The sequence below is a fragment of the Lynx rufus genome, unplaced genomic scaffold (genome assembly GCF_022079265.1).
Source record: "Lynx rufus isolate CCGP_SWC_20201006 ecotype Redwood Valley unplaced genomic scaffold, mLynRuf1.p SCAF_1, whole genome shotgun sequence".
Classification (NCBI taxonomy): Eukaryota; Metazoa; Chordata; class Mammalia; order Carnivora; family Felidae; genus Lynx; species Lynx rufus.
In genome coordinates this window covers 47650176-47666955 of record NW_025814823.1, presented here as the reverse complement: position 1 = coordinate 47666955, position 16780 = coordinate 47650176, and the positions used below count along the sequence as shown (strand labels likewise).

Genomic DNA, 16780 nt, shown 5'->3' with positions numbered 1-16780 from the left:
GGAAGGTCTTGCTCAAAGTTGATGGCTGCTGACTGATCAGGCTGGTAGTTGCTGAAGGTTGAGGTGCCTGTGGCAATTTCTTAGAAAAAGATAATTTGGCTGCGCTGATTGGCTCTGCCTTTCACGAACGATTTCTCTGTAGTATGTGATGCTGCTGGATACCATTTCACCCACAGAATTTCTTTCAAAATTGGAGTCAGTCCTTTCAAACTCCACCATTGCTTTATCAGGTAAGTTTATGTAATATTCTGAAATCTTTGTTAATGTTTACAATCATCACAGCATCTTTGGCAGGAGCAGACTCCATCTGAAGAATCCACCTCTTTGATGAGCTCTAAAAACAACTCATCCCTGAGTTTTACCACAAGACTGCAGCAATTCAGTCACATCTTTAGGTTCCACTTCTAATTCTAGTTCTCTTGCTATTTCATCACTGAAATGACTTCTGCCAGTCAAGTCGTGAACACCTCTAGGTCTTCCATGCCAGATGGAATCAACTTCTTCCAAATTCCTGTGAATGTAGATATTCTGACCGCTTCCCATGAATGAATGATGAATGTTCCTAATGGCATCTAGAATAATGAACCCTTTCCAGGTTTTCAATTTACTTTACCCAGATCCATCAGAGGAACCACTACCTATGGCAGCTTTTCAAAATGCATTTCTCTTTATTTTTTGAGAGAAAGAGAGAAAGTGTGCGTACAAGCTGGGGAGGGACAGAGGCTTAGAGAAAGAGAGAATCTTAAGCGGGCTCCACACTTAGCACGAAGCCAGATGCGAGGCTCAATCTCATGACCTGAACCAAAATAAGAGTCAGATGCTTGGGGCGCCTGGGTGGCTCAGTTGGTTGGGCGTCTGACTTCAGCTCAGGTCATGATCTTACGGTCCATGGGTTCGAGCCCCGCATCGGGCTCTGTGCTGACAGCTCAGAGCCTGGAGCCTGCTTTGGATTCGTGTCTCTCTCTCTCTGCCCCTCCCCTGTTCATACTCTGTCTCTCTCTCTAAAAAATAAATATTCAAAAAAAATTAAAAAAATAAAAAAATTTAAAAAAAGACACTTAACCAACTGAGTCACCCAGACACCCCTACAAAATGTATTTCTTTTTTTAAGATTTATTTATTTTTGAGAGAGAGAGAGAGAAAGAGAGAGACAGAGCGTGAGCAGGGGAGGGACAGAGACACAGAACTCAAAATGGGCTCCAGGCTCCACACTGTCAGCACAGAGCCTGACATGGGGCTCGAACCCAAGAACCGTGAGATCACGACCTGAGCTGAGTTGGACGCTTAGCCGACCGAGCCACCCAGGCACCCCACAAAATGTTTTTCCTAAAAAAGACGGCTTGAAAGTCAAAACGACTCCATCCATGGGCTACAGAATGTATGCTATGTTAGCAGGCATGAGAACAACATTAATCTCATTGTATATCTCCATCAAAGCTCTTGGGTGGCCAGGTGCACTGTCAATGAGCAATAGTATTTTGAAAGCAATCTTTTTTTTTGATAAATAAGTTTCAACAGTGGGCTTAAGAGTCAGTAAACCATACTGTAAGTAGATGTGCTGTTATCCAGGCTTTGTTGTTACATGTATAGATCACAAAAGAGTAGATTTAGTGTATAATTCTTAAGGACCTCAGGATTTTAGGAATGGTAAATGAATACTAGCTTCAACTTAAAGTCACTAGCTGCGAGAGTCAGCCTATTCTTTGAGGCCAGGCATTGACTTCTCCTCTCTAGCTATGAAAGTGCTAGGTGGCATCTTCTTCCAAAAGAAGGCTGTATCATTTATACCAAAAATCTGTTGTTAGTGTAGCCACCTTCATTAATGATCTTACCCAGATCTTCCGTACAACTTGCTGTAGTGTCTATATCAGTACCTACTGCTTCATCTTGCACTTTTATGTTGTGGAGACAGTTGCTTTCCTTGAACCTCATGAACCAACCTCTGCTAGCTCTGCTAACTACAAACTTTTCTTCTGCAGCTTTCTCACCTCTTCTAGGCTTCATAGAATCGAAGATAGGGCCTTGATCTGGATCAGCTTTTGCTTAGGAAAATGTTATGGTTGGTTTTATCTATCCAAGACCATTCAAACTGTCTCTATAACAGCAATAAGGCTGTTTCCCCACCCCCCCTTTTCTTTAATCATTTGTGTGTTCACTGGAATAACATTTTTAATTTTCTTTAAGAACTTTTCCTTTGCATTCACAACTTGGCTAACTGTCTGGTACAAGAGACCTAACTTTCAACCTATCTCAGCCTTAGACATGCCTTCCTCACTAAGCTTACTCATTTCTAGCTTTTGATCTAAACTGAGAGAAATACAACTGTCTTCCTTTCACTTGAATGCTTGCAGGGCATTATAGGGTTATTCACTGGACTAATTCCAGTGTTGTTGTGTCTTAAGGAGTAGGGAGGTATATACTACCCACTACCTATATATGTAGGTAGTGAAATAGAGGTAAGTAATCTCCCTGATAAAGAGTTGAAAGTAATGGCCATAAAGATGATCACCAAACTTGGGAGAAGAATGGATTAGTAATACAGGGAGAACTTCAACAAAGAGAAAACATAAGAATATACCAATCAGAGTTGACGAATACAATAACTAAAATGAAAAACATAAGAGGGAATCAACAGCCGATTAAGATGATACAGAGAAACAGAAGACAAGTGGTACAAATCACTCCATCAGAACAGAAAAAAAAAAAAAGAATTAAAAAAATGGGGATAATTTAAGGGACCTCTGGGGACTATATCAAGTGTACTAACATTTTAACATTTTGCATCATAGGGGTCCCAGAAGAAGAAAAGACAGAAAGGTGCAGAAAACTTATTTGAAGAAATAATGTTTGAAAACATTCCTAACCTGGGGAAGGAAACAAACATCCAAGTCCATGAAGCACAGAGAGTCCAAAACAAGATGAACCCGGAGATCCACACCAAGACACATTATAATTAAAATGTCAAACATTAAAGATAAAGAGATAATCTTTTTTTATTTTTAATTTTATTTTTAGTTCTTTAAAGTTTATTTATTTTGAGAGAGATAGAAAGCATACACACATGGGGGAAGGGCACAGAGAGAGAGAGAGGGAGAGAGAGAATCTCAAAATGATGGTATGGAGCCTGATGCAGGGCTCGATCCCATGAACCATGAAATCATGACCCAAGAGGAAATCAAAAGTTAGACGCTCAACTGACTGAGCCACCCAGGCGGATAAAGAGATAATCTTAAGAGTAACAAGAGAAAAACAACTAGTTATGTACCAGGGAACCCCCATGACACTATCAGCTGATTTTTCAGCAAAAACTTTGCAGGCCAGAAGGGAGTGACATGACATATTCAAAGTGTTGAAAGGAAAAAACTTTCAATCAAGAATACTTCACCCAGCAAGGTTATCATTCACAATCAAAGGAGAGTTTTCCAGACAAGCGAAGCTAAGGTAGTTCACCACCACTAAATCAGCCTTTCAAGAAATGAAGAGACTTCTTTAAGTAGAGAAGAAAAAAGTTATAACTAGAAATAAAGTATATGAAAGAAAAAATTGCACTAACAGAGGCAATTGTAGTTATTAAGTTATTATATATAGTTATTGTAATATAGCTATTATATAATACATATAATATATAATATTTAATATATAATATAGTCATTATAAAATATAATGTAAGTTATTATAATATAGTTATTAAGAGGCAAGCAGTTATTAAGCTAATATGAATGTTAAAAAGAAGAAGTGAAATCAAGTGTATCTCTAATAATTAGTTAAGGAATATACAAAATAAAAAGATGTAAAATATGACATCAAAATATAAAACATGGTAGGGGATAGAGTAAAAATATGCTTTTAGAATGCATTTGAACTTAAGCAAACACTGACTGAAAATAGACTATGAGAGAGAGAGAGAGAGATGGTAACCACAAACCAAAACCCTGTAATAGCAAGAAAAATAAAGCAAAAGGAATACAAACATAACACCAAACAAAAGCATCAAACCATAAAGAAGAGGAAGAAAAGAAGAAAGAAACAGAGTAACTACAAAAACAGCCAGAAACCAATGAACAAACTGGCCATAAGTATGTACCTACCAACAATTTCTTTAAATGTAAATAGACCTAGTTCTACAATCAAAAGACAAGGGGGGGTGGCTGATGGATAAAAAACAGACAAAACCGAGGCCCATCTGTATGCTGCCTATATGAGACTCACTTTAGATCTAAAGATACATATCGACTGAAAGTGAAAGGATGGAAAAAGATATTCCATACAAATGGAAACAAAAGCTGGGGTAGCAATACTTACATTAGATAAAACAGACTTTATTCTTTTTAAAGTTTATTTATTTTGAGAGAGAGAGAGAAAGAGAGAGAGAGAGAGAGAGAGAGAGAGAGAGAATGAACAGGGGGAGGGGCAGAGAGAGGGACAGACAATCCCAAGCAGGCTCGATGCTCAGCAGAGCCTGACGTGGGGTTGGATCTCACGACTGCAGGATCACAACCTGAGGCAGTATCCAGAGTGGATGCCCAAACTGACTGAGCCACCCAAGGACCCCCTCACCGTTTTTAGACAAAATAGACTTTAAAACAAACTGCAACAGGACACCTGGATGGCTCAGGTGGTTGAGTCTCTGACTTCGGCTCAGGTCATGATCTCATGGTTCGTGAGTTCGAGCCTCACATTGGGCTCACTGCTGTCAGTGCAGAGCCTGCTTTGAATCCTCTGTCCTTGTTTCTCTCTCTGCCCCTCCCCTGCTCTCTCTCTCTCAAAAGTAAACATTAAAAAAAACTAACAAAAGAAAAAGAAGAGAATCATACAAGGATAAATGGGTCAATCTAACAAGGGGATATATTTGTAATATTTATGTACCCTATAATAGGAGGCATCTAAATATATAAACAGACATAAATATCAATACACATAAAGGAAGAAATTGACAGCAATATAATAATAGTGGAACACTTTAATGCTATCTATCAATGAATAGATCAGACAGTAAATCCAGACAGCAAGGAAATACTGGCCTTAAACAATATAGTAGACCACATGGACTTTACAAAACTAGAAATCAATTTTAGGAAGAAAACTGGAGAAAAACCACAAATATGTGGAAACTAAACAATATGCTATTAAAGAACCAAAGGGTCAACAAAAATATCAAAGACAAAAAAAATTCCCTGAGACAAATGAAAATGGGAAAACCACGTTCCAAAACTTGTAAGATACAGCAAAAGCAGTTCTCAGGGGGAAGTTCATACCAAAATAGGCTTACCTCAATAAACAACAAAAATGTCAAATAAACAACTTAACTGTACACTTGAATATACTAGAAAAGTAAGAACAAGCAATGGCCAAAGTTCAAGAAGGAAGTAAATAATAAGGATCAGAGTGAAGATAAATGAAAGAGAGGCCAAAAAAAAAAAAAAAAAAAAAAGAAAAAAAGAAAAAAAGAAAGAAAAAAACAAAAAAAAATCAATGGGAGCACTTGGGTGGCTCAGTTGGTTAAAGCATCCGATTCTTGATTTCAGCTCAGGTCATGATCTCATAGTTTGTGGATTTTCTCTCTCCCTCTCTCTTGCCTTTCCCCTGCTCATGTGTACTCACTCTCAAACATTTAAAAGAAAATTAAAAAAAGAAAAAAGGAAAAAAAATCAATGAAACCAAGAGCTGGTTCTTTTAAAAGATAAACTAAATGGACAAACCCTTAGGCAAGACTCATCAAGAAACACAGAAAGAGGGCCCAAATAAATAAAATAAAAAATGAAAGACAACTTACAACCAATGCCACAAAAATACAAAGGCTCACAAGACTACTATGAACAGTAATACACTAACAAATTGGACAGCTTAGAAGAAATAAATTCCTAAAAACATACTATTTCCAAGATTAAATCATGAAGAAACAGAAAATCTAATAGACCTATTACTAGTAACGAAACTGAATTAGTAAAAAACAAAAACAAAAACACAAAACTCCTAATGAACAGGAGTCCAGGGCCTCTTAGATAAATTCTACCAAACATTTAAAAGAGTTAATACCTATTCTTCTCAAATTATGTCAGGAAATTGAAGATGCTTCCAAACTTATTTTATCAGGTCAGTATTACCCTGATACCAAAACCAGACAAACACACCACTAAAGAAGAAAATTACAGGTTAATATCCCTAATGAACACAGATGTAAAAATCCTCAACAAAATATTAGCAAACCAGGGGCGCCTGGGTAGCTTGGTTAGCTAGGCATCTGACTCTTGATTTTGGCTTAGGTCATGATCTCATGGTGATGAGATTGAGCCCTGTGTCAGGCTCCACGCTGGGATTCTTTCTGTCCCTCTCCCTCTGCCCCTTCTTGCTTGTGTGTACTCTTTCTCAAAAAAAAAAAAAAAAAAAAAATCATATACCATGAACTAGTAGGATTTATCCCAGGGATGCAAAGATGGTTCAACATCCACAAATCAACCAACGTGATATGCCACATCAACAGAATGAGGAATAAAAAATCATATGATCATTTCAATAGATGCAGAAAAAGCATTCGACAAAATTCAACATCAATTGATGATAAAAACTCTCAACAGAGTGAGTATAGAGGGAACGTACCTCAATATAATAAAGGCCATATATGACAAACCCACAGCTAATATACTCAATGGTAAAAAGCTAAAAGCATTTTCTCTAAAATCAGGAATAAGACAAGGATTCTTATTCTCAGCACTTTTATTCAACATAGTATTGGAAGTCCTAGCCACAGCAATTAAAGAAATAAAACTCATCCAAACTGGAAAGGAAGAAGCAAAACTGTCACTATTTGCAGATGACATGATATTATATACAGAACACCCCAAAGACTCCACCAAACTATTATAATTAATAAATGAATTCAGTAAAGTTGCAGGATACAACATTAATACATAGAAATTTGTTGCATTTCTGTACACTAGTAACAAACTATCAGAGACAGAAATTAAGAAAACAATCCTATTTACAACTGCATCAAAAAGAATAAACTATCTAGGAATAAATTTAACCAAGGGGTTAAAGACCTACATTCTAAAACTCTGACACATTGATGAAAGAAACTGAAAACAAATAAATGGAAAGGTATACAATGTTCATGAATTAGAAGAATTAATATTGGTAATTTGTCTATACTACCCAAGGCAATCTACAGATTCAATGCAATCCCTATCAAAACATCAAGGGTATTTTTCACAGAAGCAGAACAAATTATACTAAAATCTGTATGGAACCACAAAGGACCCTGAATACACAAAGCAAAATTGAGAAATAAGAACAAAGCTGGAGGTATCACAACCATATTTCAAACTATAAGTCTACAGTAATCAAAAAGTATTATACTGGCACAAAAACAGGCACACAGATCAATGGAACAGACTAGAGAGACCAGAAATAAACCCATGCTTACATGGTCAATTAATCTATGACAGAGAAGGCAAGGATATATAGTGAGGAAAAAAAGAGTCTCTTAGTAAATGGTATTGGGAAAACTGGAAAGCCACATGCAAAAGAATGAAACTGCTTTGTTACACCATGCACAAAAAATAAACTCAAAATAGATTAAAGACTTAAATGTAAGACCTGAAACCATACATCCTAGAAGGAAGCATAGGTAATAAGTTCTTTGACACTGATCTTAGGAATATTATTTTGGATCTGTCCTCTCAGACACAAGCAACAAAAAGCAAAACTAAAAAAAAAAAAAAAAAAAAAGGAACTACATCAAACTAGAAAAGTTTTTACACAGCAAAGAAAATGATCAACAAAACAAAAAGGCAACATAGTGAATGCAAGCAGATATTTGCAAATGATATGTATAAAAAGGGGTTAATATCCATATATAAAAAGAACTCATACAACTCAATACTAAGAAAACAATCCGATTAAAAAAACGGGCAGAGGACCTGAATAGACATTTTCCAAAGACATACAGATGGCGAACAGGCACATGAAAAGATGTTCATCATCACTAACCAGGGAAATGCAAATCAAAACCACAAAGAGGTTTCACCTAACAGCTCTCAGAATGGCTATTATTGAAAAAACAAGAAATAACAAATGCTGGTGAGGATGTAGAGAAAAGGGAACTCTTGTGCACTGTCGGTAGCAATGTAAATTGATACAGCAACTATGGGAAATAGTACGGAGGTTCCTTTAAAAATTAAAAACAGAACTACCAAACCATATGATCCAGTAATTCCACTCGGGTTATTTGTCCACAGAAAACAAAAGCACTAATTTGAAAAGATACAGGCACTCCTATGTTCATTACAACATCTTTTACAATAGCCAAAATATGGAAGCAACCCAAGTGTCCAAGAGGGGCAAATGGATAAAGAAGATGTGATGTGTATGCGTGTGTGTGTACATGTATGTAGGTATGTGTACACACACACACACACAACAGAATATTAGTCATGAGAATGAAATCTCGTGACTTAGGGCCTAGAGTGTATTATGGTAAGTGAAATAAATCAGAGAAAAATACCTTATTTCACTCACATGTGGAATCTAAGAAGCAAAACAAATAAACAAACAAGAAACAGGAATAGACTCAGCTGCAGAGAATAAACTGATGGTTGCCAGAACAGAGGGAGGGTAGAGGGATGGATGAAACAGGCAAGGGGGATTAAGAGGTACAATCTTCCAGTTATAAAACAAATAATACACAGAGATGTAATGTACAGCATCAGGAATGTAGTCAACAACATTTTAAAACCTTTACATGGTGACAGATGGTAACTAGACTTATTGTAGTGATCATTTCGTAATGTACACAAATACCGAATCACTATGTTTTATACCTGAAACTAATATAATATAGTATGTCAGTTAAACCTCAATAAAAAAATGAGCTGTTCTAGTTTATTCAAAATTCTAGTGGAAAATGATTTTGAAAGATCAACTTTTAAATAGCAAAATTTCAGTAAACAGAACTGAACAAATTATTTTATAATAACAGCAAACATTTCTGTATCACTACTTATATGCAAGACACTGTTCTACATGCTTTACAAACATTTAAATGATTGAATTCAATTATTCAAAAGATACCTTTAAGTACTAAAGCATCCTATGGCCTTTAGGATAAATACCAGTTGTTAGTATATGGACAAATAAGGATTTTAGAGTGCCAGAATCTAGGACATAACAGAGTTTAGTATAAATGTATAATAGCCAAGTATAATGGGGCGCCTGGGTGGCTCAGTCGGTTCAGCATCCGACTTTGGCTCAGGTCATGATCTCGCAGTCCGTGAGTTCGAGCCCCACATTGGGCTCTGTGCTGACAGCTCAGAGCTTGGAGCCTCCTTCTGTTTCTGTGTCTCCCTCTCTCTTTGCCCCTCCCCCCATTTGTGCTCTCTTTCTGCCTTTCAAAAATGAATAAATGTTAAAAAAAAACAGCCAAGTAAAAAAAATTCTTTTTAATGTTTATTTATCTTTGAGAGAGAGAGAGAGAGACAGCGTGACCAGGGGAGGGGCAGAGAGAGAGATGGAGACACAGAATCCGAAGCAGGCTCTAGGCTCTGAGCTGACAGCACAAAGCCTGATGCAGGGCTTGAACTCGCAAACCACAAGATCATGACCTGAGACGAAGTCAGATGCCCAACTGCCTGAGACACCCAGGTCCCCCTACCAGTTTTAAGGTCAGATTTACTACTATTCTCTTTTCTCCAAATTCACAAAAACATACCAAAGCTAGTAAGTTATGAAATTCTGCCTGAATATAAGTTCTGGTTTACTAGTTAAAATCTTATGCTTTCTTGGGGCATCTAGGTGGCTCAGACAGTTAAGTGTCTGACTCTTGATTTTGGCTCACGTCATGATCTCATGGTCATGGGATTGAGCCCTTCATCAGGCTCCATGTGAATGTGGAGCCTGCTTGGGATTCTCTCTCTCCTGCTCTGTCTGCCCCTCCCCTACTCGTGCACTGGTGCACTGTCAAAATAAATAAATAAACATTAAAAAAAAATCTTACACTTTTTTTTAAAGTTTGTTAGTTTGGGGGCACCTGGATGGCTCACTCAGTTAAGCGTCCGACTTGGCTCAGGTCATGAACTCACAGCTCGTGGGTTCGAGCCCCACGTCGGGCTCTGTCCTGACAGCTCAGAGCCTGGAGTCTGCTTCAGATTCTGTCTCTGTCTCTCTCTCTGCCCTTCCCCTGCTTGTGCACTCTTGCTCTCTCTCAAATATAAATAACCATTAAAAAAAATAAAGTTTGTTAGTTTGTCCACAAATATTATTCTAGAGCCATTCCTAAATATGTCACGTTCAAAACATCAACAAAGAGACAAATCTTTTATGTAAACCATATAGTTTTGTAAATGGAAAGATTATACATAATAAAAGATTTTAAGGTTATAACAGCACTACAATAAAAACAGCTGACTTAGAAATTTATTTTAATATAAAATGTTCAGATTTAGATACACTTCCACATTACAGAAAAGATTTCTCTAATATTGTATTTACTAATGTATCATGTTTATAAAGTTGATTTGAATTCAGAAGTTTAATAATTTGAGTTATTCTACAAGATTTTGGTCATAGGTTAATTATATGAAGAGTTGCCTCAATTTTTAGTTTCATGTATTGCTAAAATCACAAATGAATCTGCAAGTCTTCATTTAACACAATTAAAAGCTCCATTCAGTTATTTTCTAAGTTTATCAGTATATGAAAGGTATATGTACTTGATGTACTATTCTACTAACTTTTCTGTCTGAAATTATTTTCAAAATAAAAAGTTTTTTTAAAAAGGTAACCATTCTATTTGCATGTAGTCAAACCACTGAAAGTCTAGGCTGTTCAATGAGGCAATGGTATTTACCTTAATACTCATCAGTGATTTTCCTATTAACTAGACTATTAAAAATAATACACTTTTCTATTGATAAATTAAAGACAAATCATTTTCTCTCTTCCCCTTCCTCCAACACACATAAACCAGAATATACGGATTTTTAAGAAATGAACTGGGGAGTATATAATGAACTTAATTTTGGAGTTAAGTTCAATAGTTTCTTTTGTTTTTTAATGTTTATTAATTTTCTTGCGAAACAGTGCAAGTAGGGGAGGGGCAGAGAGAGAGGGAGACACAGAATCCAAAGCAGGCTCCAGGGCTCTGAGCTGCCAGCACAGAGCCTGACGCAGGGCTCAAACCCATGAACCATGAGATCATGGCCTAAGCTGAAATTAGATGCTTAACCAACTGAGCCATCCAGGCACCCCTCAGTAAGTTCTTTGAAAGTAAAACATCCAGCTACTTTATGACTAGCAATTCCAGTGTTAGAGAAAATTTATCTAAGACAAATAAAAACATATGCCCAAAAGACTTTATAGAAAATTTCACAGCAACTTCATTCATGATAGCTCCAAAATGGAAACAACCTAAATGTCCATTGACAGGTGAGTGAATAAACAAAATGTGGTACATTTCTACCCAGCAACAGTAAGGAATGAACTACTGATACAACAACAAAATAGATGAAAATATAATGTGGCGTGAAAGAAGCTAGACACAAAAGATTACATCGTGTGCAATTCCATTTATTTTCAATCCAGGAAGAGTGAAACTAAGCTATGGTGACAGAAATGAGGAAGTGTTTGTCTCTTGAGCAGCAGTGGTTGAGGTGGACAAAAGGGGTATAAAGAAACTGGACAGTGACTGAAGTGTTCTATTATCTTGTTTTAGTATATGCCAGTTATATGTTATGAAAACAATGCATGTAAACTACAGTTCACTTGAAATAAATATACTTCTTTTAAAAATATTTTTTCTAAAATCAAAAGTAACAGGAACAAAAATCAAAGAGTTTTAACATTTCCAGACATGCAGGATGCTTACCTGTCTAAGAGCTGATCATGTTTTTCTAAAGCATTCTTTTCAGCCATCACTGCTCGTTCCTTTTCAGCTACAGCATTATCCCTTGCTTCTCGGAGATTTCTAAAATTTAAGTATACACTCAATTATTCCAAATACATAAGTATCTATTTCCTAAAGATTCATAAATGTACTTGCTTAGAGTGGACTATCTGACAGTCTTAAGGACCCACTTAAGGTTGGTGACCTAAGGTGGATATTATATGAATTTACCTGGCTTGGTATTTCTGTAGCAACACACACTAGTACAGGTGCAAACATGGTCTACCTCTAAATGTCCCAGTATCTTTCTCCATAAATTATCTCTACGTGGGTTAAAGGTAGGCTAAACACTTTGTATATATAACTTGTTTGATCCTTACCATATCTAATGAGGTAAGTATAATTACTCACACAGTACCCACAAGAAAACTGAGGTCTTGAGAAGTTAATAAATATTCTATAAAATATTTTAAACGAAAAAATATAACAGAAATCACAAGTGTCAAAATGGGAACAAATGGGATATGAGCTAGCTGAAGCGATGACCCTTGGGATCTCACTTACAGAGGAATGGACGAGAAGAGAACTGAGGGCTGATAGGTTAGGAAGAAGCAGAAGAGACAAAGGACATGTAGTCCTGATAAGATGACAAACAGATAAATGTAAGTAGTGTACAAACAGGATAAAAGACTAGAGATTGCTGCTAAAGAATGGTGATTTGGAGGTGGAACAGTACTTCCCAGGACAGAATTTTAGTGGATACCAAGATCCAGGGTGTAACCACTGAAGTAGCTAAGTGAAGCTAAGTCGATATTCCTGTAGGGCTCAAGAAAGTATGAAGTCAGAGCGTTAGGTGAGGCACCCACTAATAGTACTGATGATAGCAGGAACTGAAATTGAACGACACATTTAATAACATCTAAGGGTAATGTCCAAAAAGCAGAAGGTAACAAGAGTGAATAATTAGGTTATGACACAGCAAGATATGAGCGCCTTTAAAGATCAAATCTTGGTTTTTTCTTAAAGTGGAAGTCTGGATCAAGAAAAATACCAACAGTAAGCTTTTTTCAGAGACCCACTTAATTTTTTAAAAATCCACTTCTCTAACATAGTTATAAATAAATGTAGAGTATAACATAAATAATTTTGCTCATATAATTCCTACAAATCCCGTATGTTTATTTTCTAACCATTTTTTATAGTGAAGTAAACTATAACTTCAAGAACTTAAAGTACCTAGTTCTAAGTCACAGCCTATGTTAAAGCTCTAATTTGTGTCCAACCATGTCTACTGCAAACAAAGTGTTTTTTTTAATATAATTTATTGTCAAGTTGGCTAAAGCAAGTGTTTTTTTACATCATATTACCATATCTCCCATAAAGACCTGGATTGGTATTAGAATTTTGTGTTTATTATTCATGGAGAATATCAGTAGAAAGTCATGAAAATCCACATCGTTTAAATAAATCTATGTAATAACTATTGGACAGAAATGCTTACTTGCTGTGCCAGTATGAAATGTCATCTTTTACATTGTGATACTAACAACAAAGTTAAAATTTAAAACGTATCAACCAATAGAGACTCCTCAATCAAATGGTTTATGAACCAGAAATAAATAGTTCACAAAAAACTAGAGTACAGATAACTTATTAAGAAGAAAATAGCTTTTATATATTATTCTCTAAGTGGAAGTGCATTTTAAAATAGATATCACAAAATGTCATGTCATTATTTTCTGACATCATCCTGATTGCAATGATCTTCAAAAAATATTCTATCATCAAACTAACGGAAACATGAGATTTAATTTTATAGACAGAATTAAATTATTTAAGTATATTAAACAATGATGTATTTTTCATTCCTAGATGATCTATATATTTCAGTCAGTAAGTCACCACAAACTGGTTGCAATTTTCATTTCTCAAAGATAGCTTCATTGTTCTGTAAGTTATTTCAATAGCAAAATTCCAAGTAGATTGCCATTATAGTACTATTAATCATGAACAGTTAGTAGGTGGAGAAGCTTCAGTCCCTAACCATATTTCCTTTCTGCAATAATGGGCATTAGAAATAAAAGCAAGTCACAGAGAATGAAATAAAACCCAGAATAAACTAACAAAAGGGCTTGTGAGCAGAGATATGATTAGAAGGTCCTAGTGCATTCACCATGCTACAATCTATATCACCAGCTAACTATAGTTAGTGCTATATTAAAGCACAAACAAAATTCCAAGGCCACAAAGAAGAGTTGATTATTTTTAATTGGAGGAAGAGAGGTGAGTGTATGAAGGGAAGATATGTAAGTTGGACCTTGAAGGACAAAAGGGCAATTTAAAAAAAGAAAACTAGGGGTGCCTGGTGGCTCTGTTTAGCATCTCATTTTGGCTCAGGTCATGATCGCGCGTTCGTGAGTTCGAACCACACATGGGGCTTTCTGCTATCAGCACAGAGCCTGCTTCTGATCTTCTGCCTCCCTCTCTGCCCCTCGTCTACTCGCTCTCTCTCAAAAATAAATAAACATTAAGAAAAAAAAAAAAAAGAAAACTAAAATGAGTCTGAAAAAATGCTAGAGACTGAGGTTTCTACCAACAGGCTCTCTCCTAGATGTCTGCTGGTAAGATTTCTGTGTGAACCTAATCTCCTAACAGTTTCCATACCTTCCACATCTCTACTCATACACAACCTGCATACAAGAAGGCTCACAATTCCTTTTAACATAAATATAGAGATACAGTACTTAAGCCTTTAATATTATCAATTGACTTTTAAGGTGTCTGACATAAACCGAATATATTCCACTGACAATCATAGTAATAACAAACATATAGATGCTTACCACGTGCTAGTAACTATTTTAGGCATTTTACGTACTATGACTCATTTAATCTTCACAACAACCCCGCAAAGTGTAGGTTGTCTCATTATCTCCATTTTACAAAGGAGAAGACTGAAACACAGAGTAGTTATCTACCGTCACACAGCAAGGGAGCGATGGTGCCCAAATGTAAACCCGAGCTGTCTAGTTCTAGAGTGCACGCTCCTTATCATGTCACGCTGCGTTTAGTAAGATTCCCTTTGTGTCACAGAAGTTGTCTCCTTGGGAAGTTCTGTCATTATAAGATTTATATGGTCATCTCATAGCACAAATGTTAAATTAAAGATAAGCTTTGTAAAGACTGCGACTATATTACATAAAAACTTCTTACAGCCCATGCTCCTTCAAACTTAGACTGGTTTGATAAAACACCAGAAGGATTATATTCTGGCCACAGATAAAACCATAATTGCCATATAACTAATAAATTATCCATTTAAAAATGTTAAATGCATTAGAAATGTAACAACATACAGTTTTGGAAGAGCAAGAATTCTAATGTTCTTCAAAGGACAAACTTGAAAAATTGATAGAGACTATGTGCAGCATGTATAAATTAAAGAAGCTAAAGTTTTAGAAGTCCAAATGAATATATAATCAAATGTAATGAATAATAATAAAGAATGATGTTGGAAGTTGGCCAAATGGCCAGAATTAGAATGTTTTAAATACAAAATTAAAATATTTCATTCTTAAAAATGCTTTTAGAAAGCTAACATTTTTTTTTCATGTTTTTCACGATTCTTTCATGTTACATCCTACGAAGTCCATCTCTCATATGGACATATCAGAGATACACATACTTATCTCTCCCATCCACCCTGATTTTATGCACAGGAGGCGGAGAGGAAAGATGATAGAAAAGGGAAAAGAAATCCCATCATTCCTATGTAAAGCCAAAAGTGAGAGCCCTAGTATAATAACTAGTGTCCAAACAATGTATTTTTCAACTTGAGGCATTTTTATGAGTGAAAGAGGGTGCTATTAATAACTATGTCAGAGAAATAAGCATAAAGCAGGAATTACGGGGGCAAAAACTGGAAGATATCATCATTTCAACTATGACCTTCAAACAAGAAACTTGAAGAGTTAAGTATTCATTACTTCACTAAATAAGAGAATTGTAATATTACAATAAAACAGATGTATTTCCTATGCAAACTAATGTTTCAAAACTTGATATATTAAAGTTTATCCAGAATTATCTTACAACCAAAACCTGAAACCTCAGTACAAAATGTAACAATGTATTTCTGTACATGGAACATACTTTCCTACTACTAGAAGATAAATTTCATGGTGCCAATATGACAAATCAAATTTATACTTGAAAAGTTTGGCAAGAAAACTTTCTCATTTTGCAAGAATGAGAAAAACGTTAGGAACCTTTGAAATTCTAACAGGAACAAATCAGAGTTTGGGGATGCCAAGGGCCTGCTTGGCCTGAATAAACACTACTAATGTCTCAGAACTTGAAATTTACCAAGAATAAATAGTGAAAAAAACATGGATGTCAGAAGAGCTCCCTAGGCACAACTAAGCAACCCATTCTCCTGCCTCCATGTAAAAATATTTTTGGTTAATAAAAGTGAATACATTCTTTCCAGTTTGAACAAAAAGGGGACTGAAACAGGCTATTTACATGACAAGCTTATTTACAGGGAAAGTATCTGAATTAATCACTTCTGCCTCCAGATGAGTCTTCCTGGACAACATATAAAACTGCTCATTTCCATATCTGAAGCCATTGTTTTTAAGATGGCATAAACAAGAAGGGTTACAAGTGGATTATCTGCCGTTTATAATCAATGACCAATAATTGTTCCTTTACTTAACATAGTTGTTGAAAAGTGATGACTAGGAAGGATATAACAAAAAAAAAAAGCAAAGTGGAAATTATATGTAACATAATTTCTTCGGGGGAAGCTATGCATTTCCAGAGAAGAAATTTTTTGAGATTCCTTTTGACTGAACATACTATATTTTCCTATCGTTTCAATTTAGTTGGTGCTCAAGCAAA

General features: G+C 35.8%; 1 protein-coding gene across 2 annotated transcripts in view; it reads right to left on the bottom strand.

Moving 5' to 3' along the window:
* The window catches only part of PIBF1 (progesterone immunomodulatory binding factor 1), a 207848-nt gene that overhangs the window by 134178 nt on the left and 56890 nt on the right, over positions 1-16780 (bottom strand). For both annotated transcript variants that reach the window (XM_047080639.1, XM_047080630.1), the window contains exon 10: positions 11861-11959. In XM_047080639.1, the coding sequence (XP_046936595.1) occupies positions 11861-11959 (99 nt within the window). The remainder of the gene's footprint in view (positions 1-11860; positions 11960-16780) is intronic.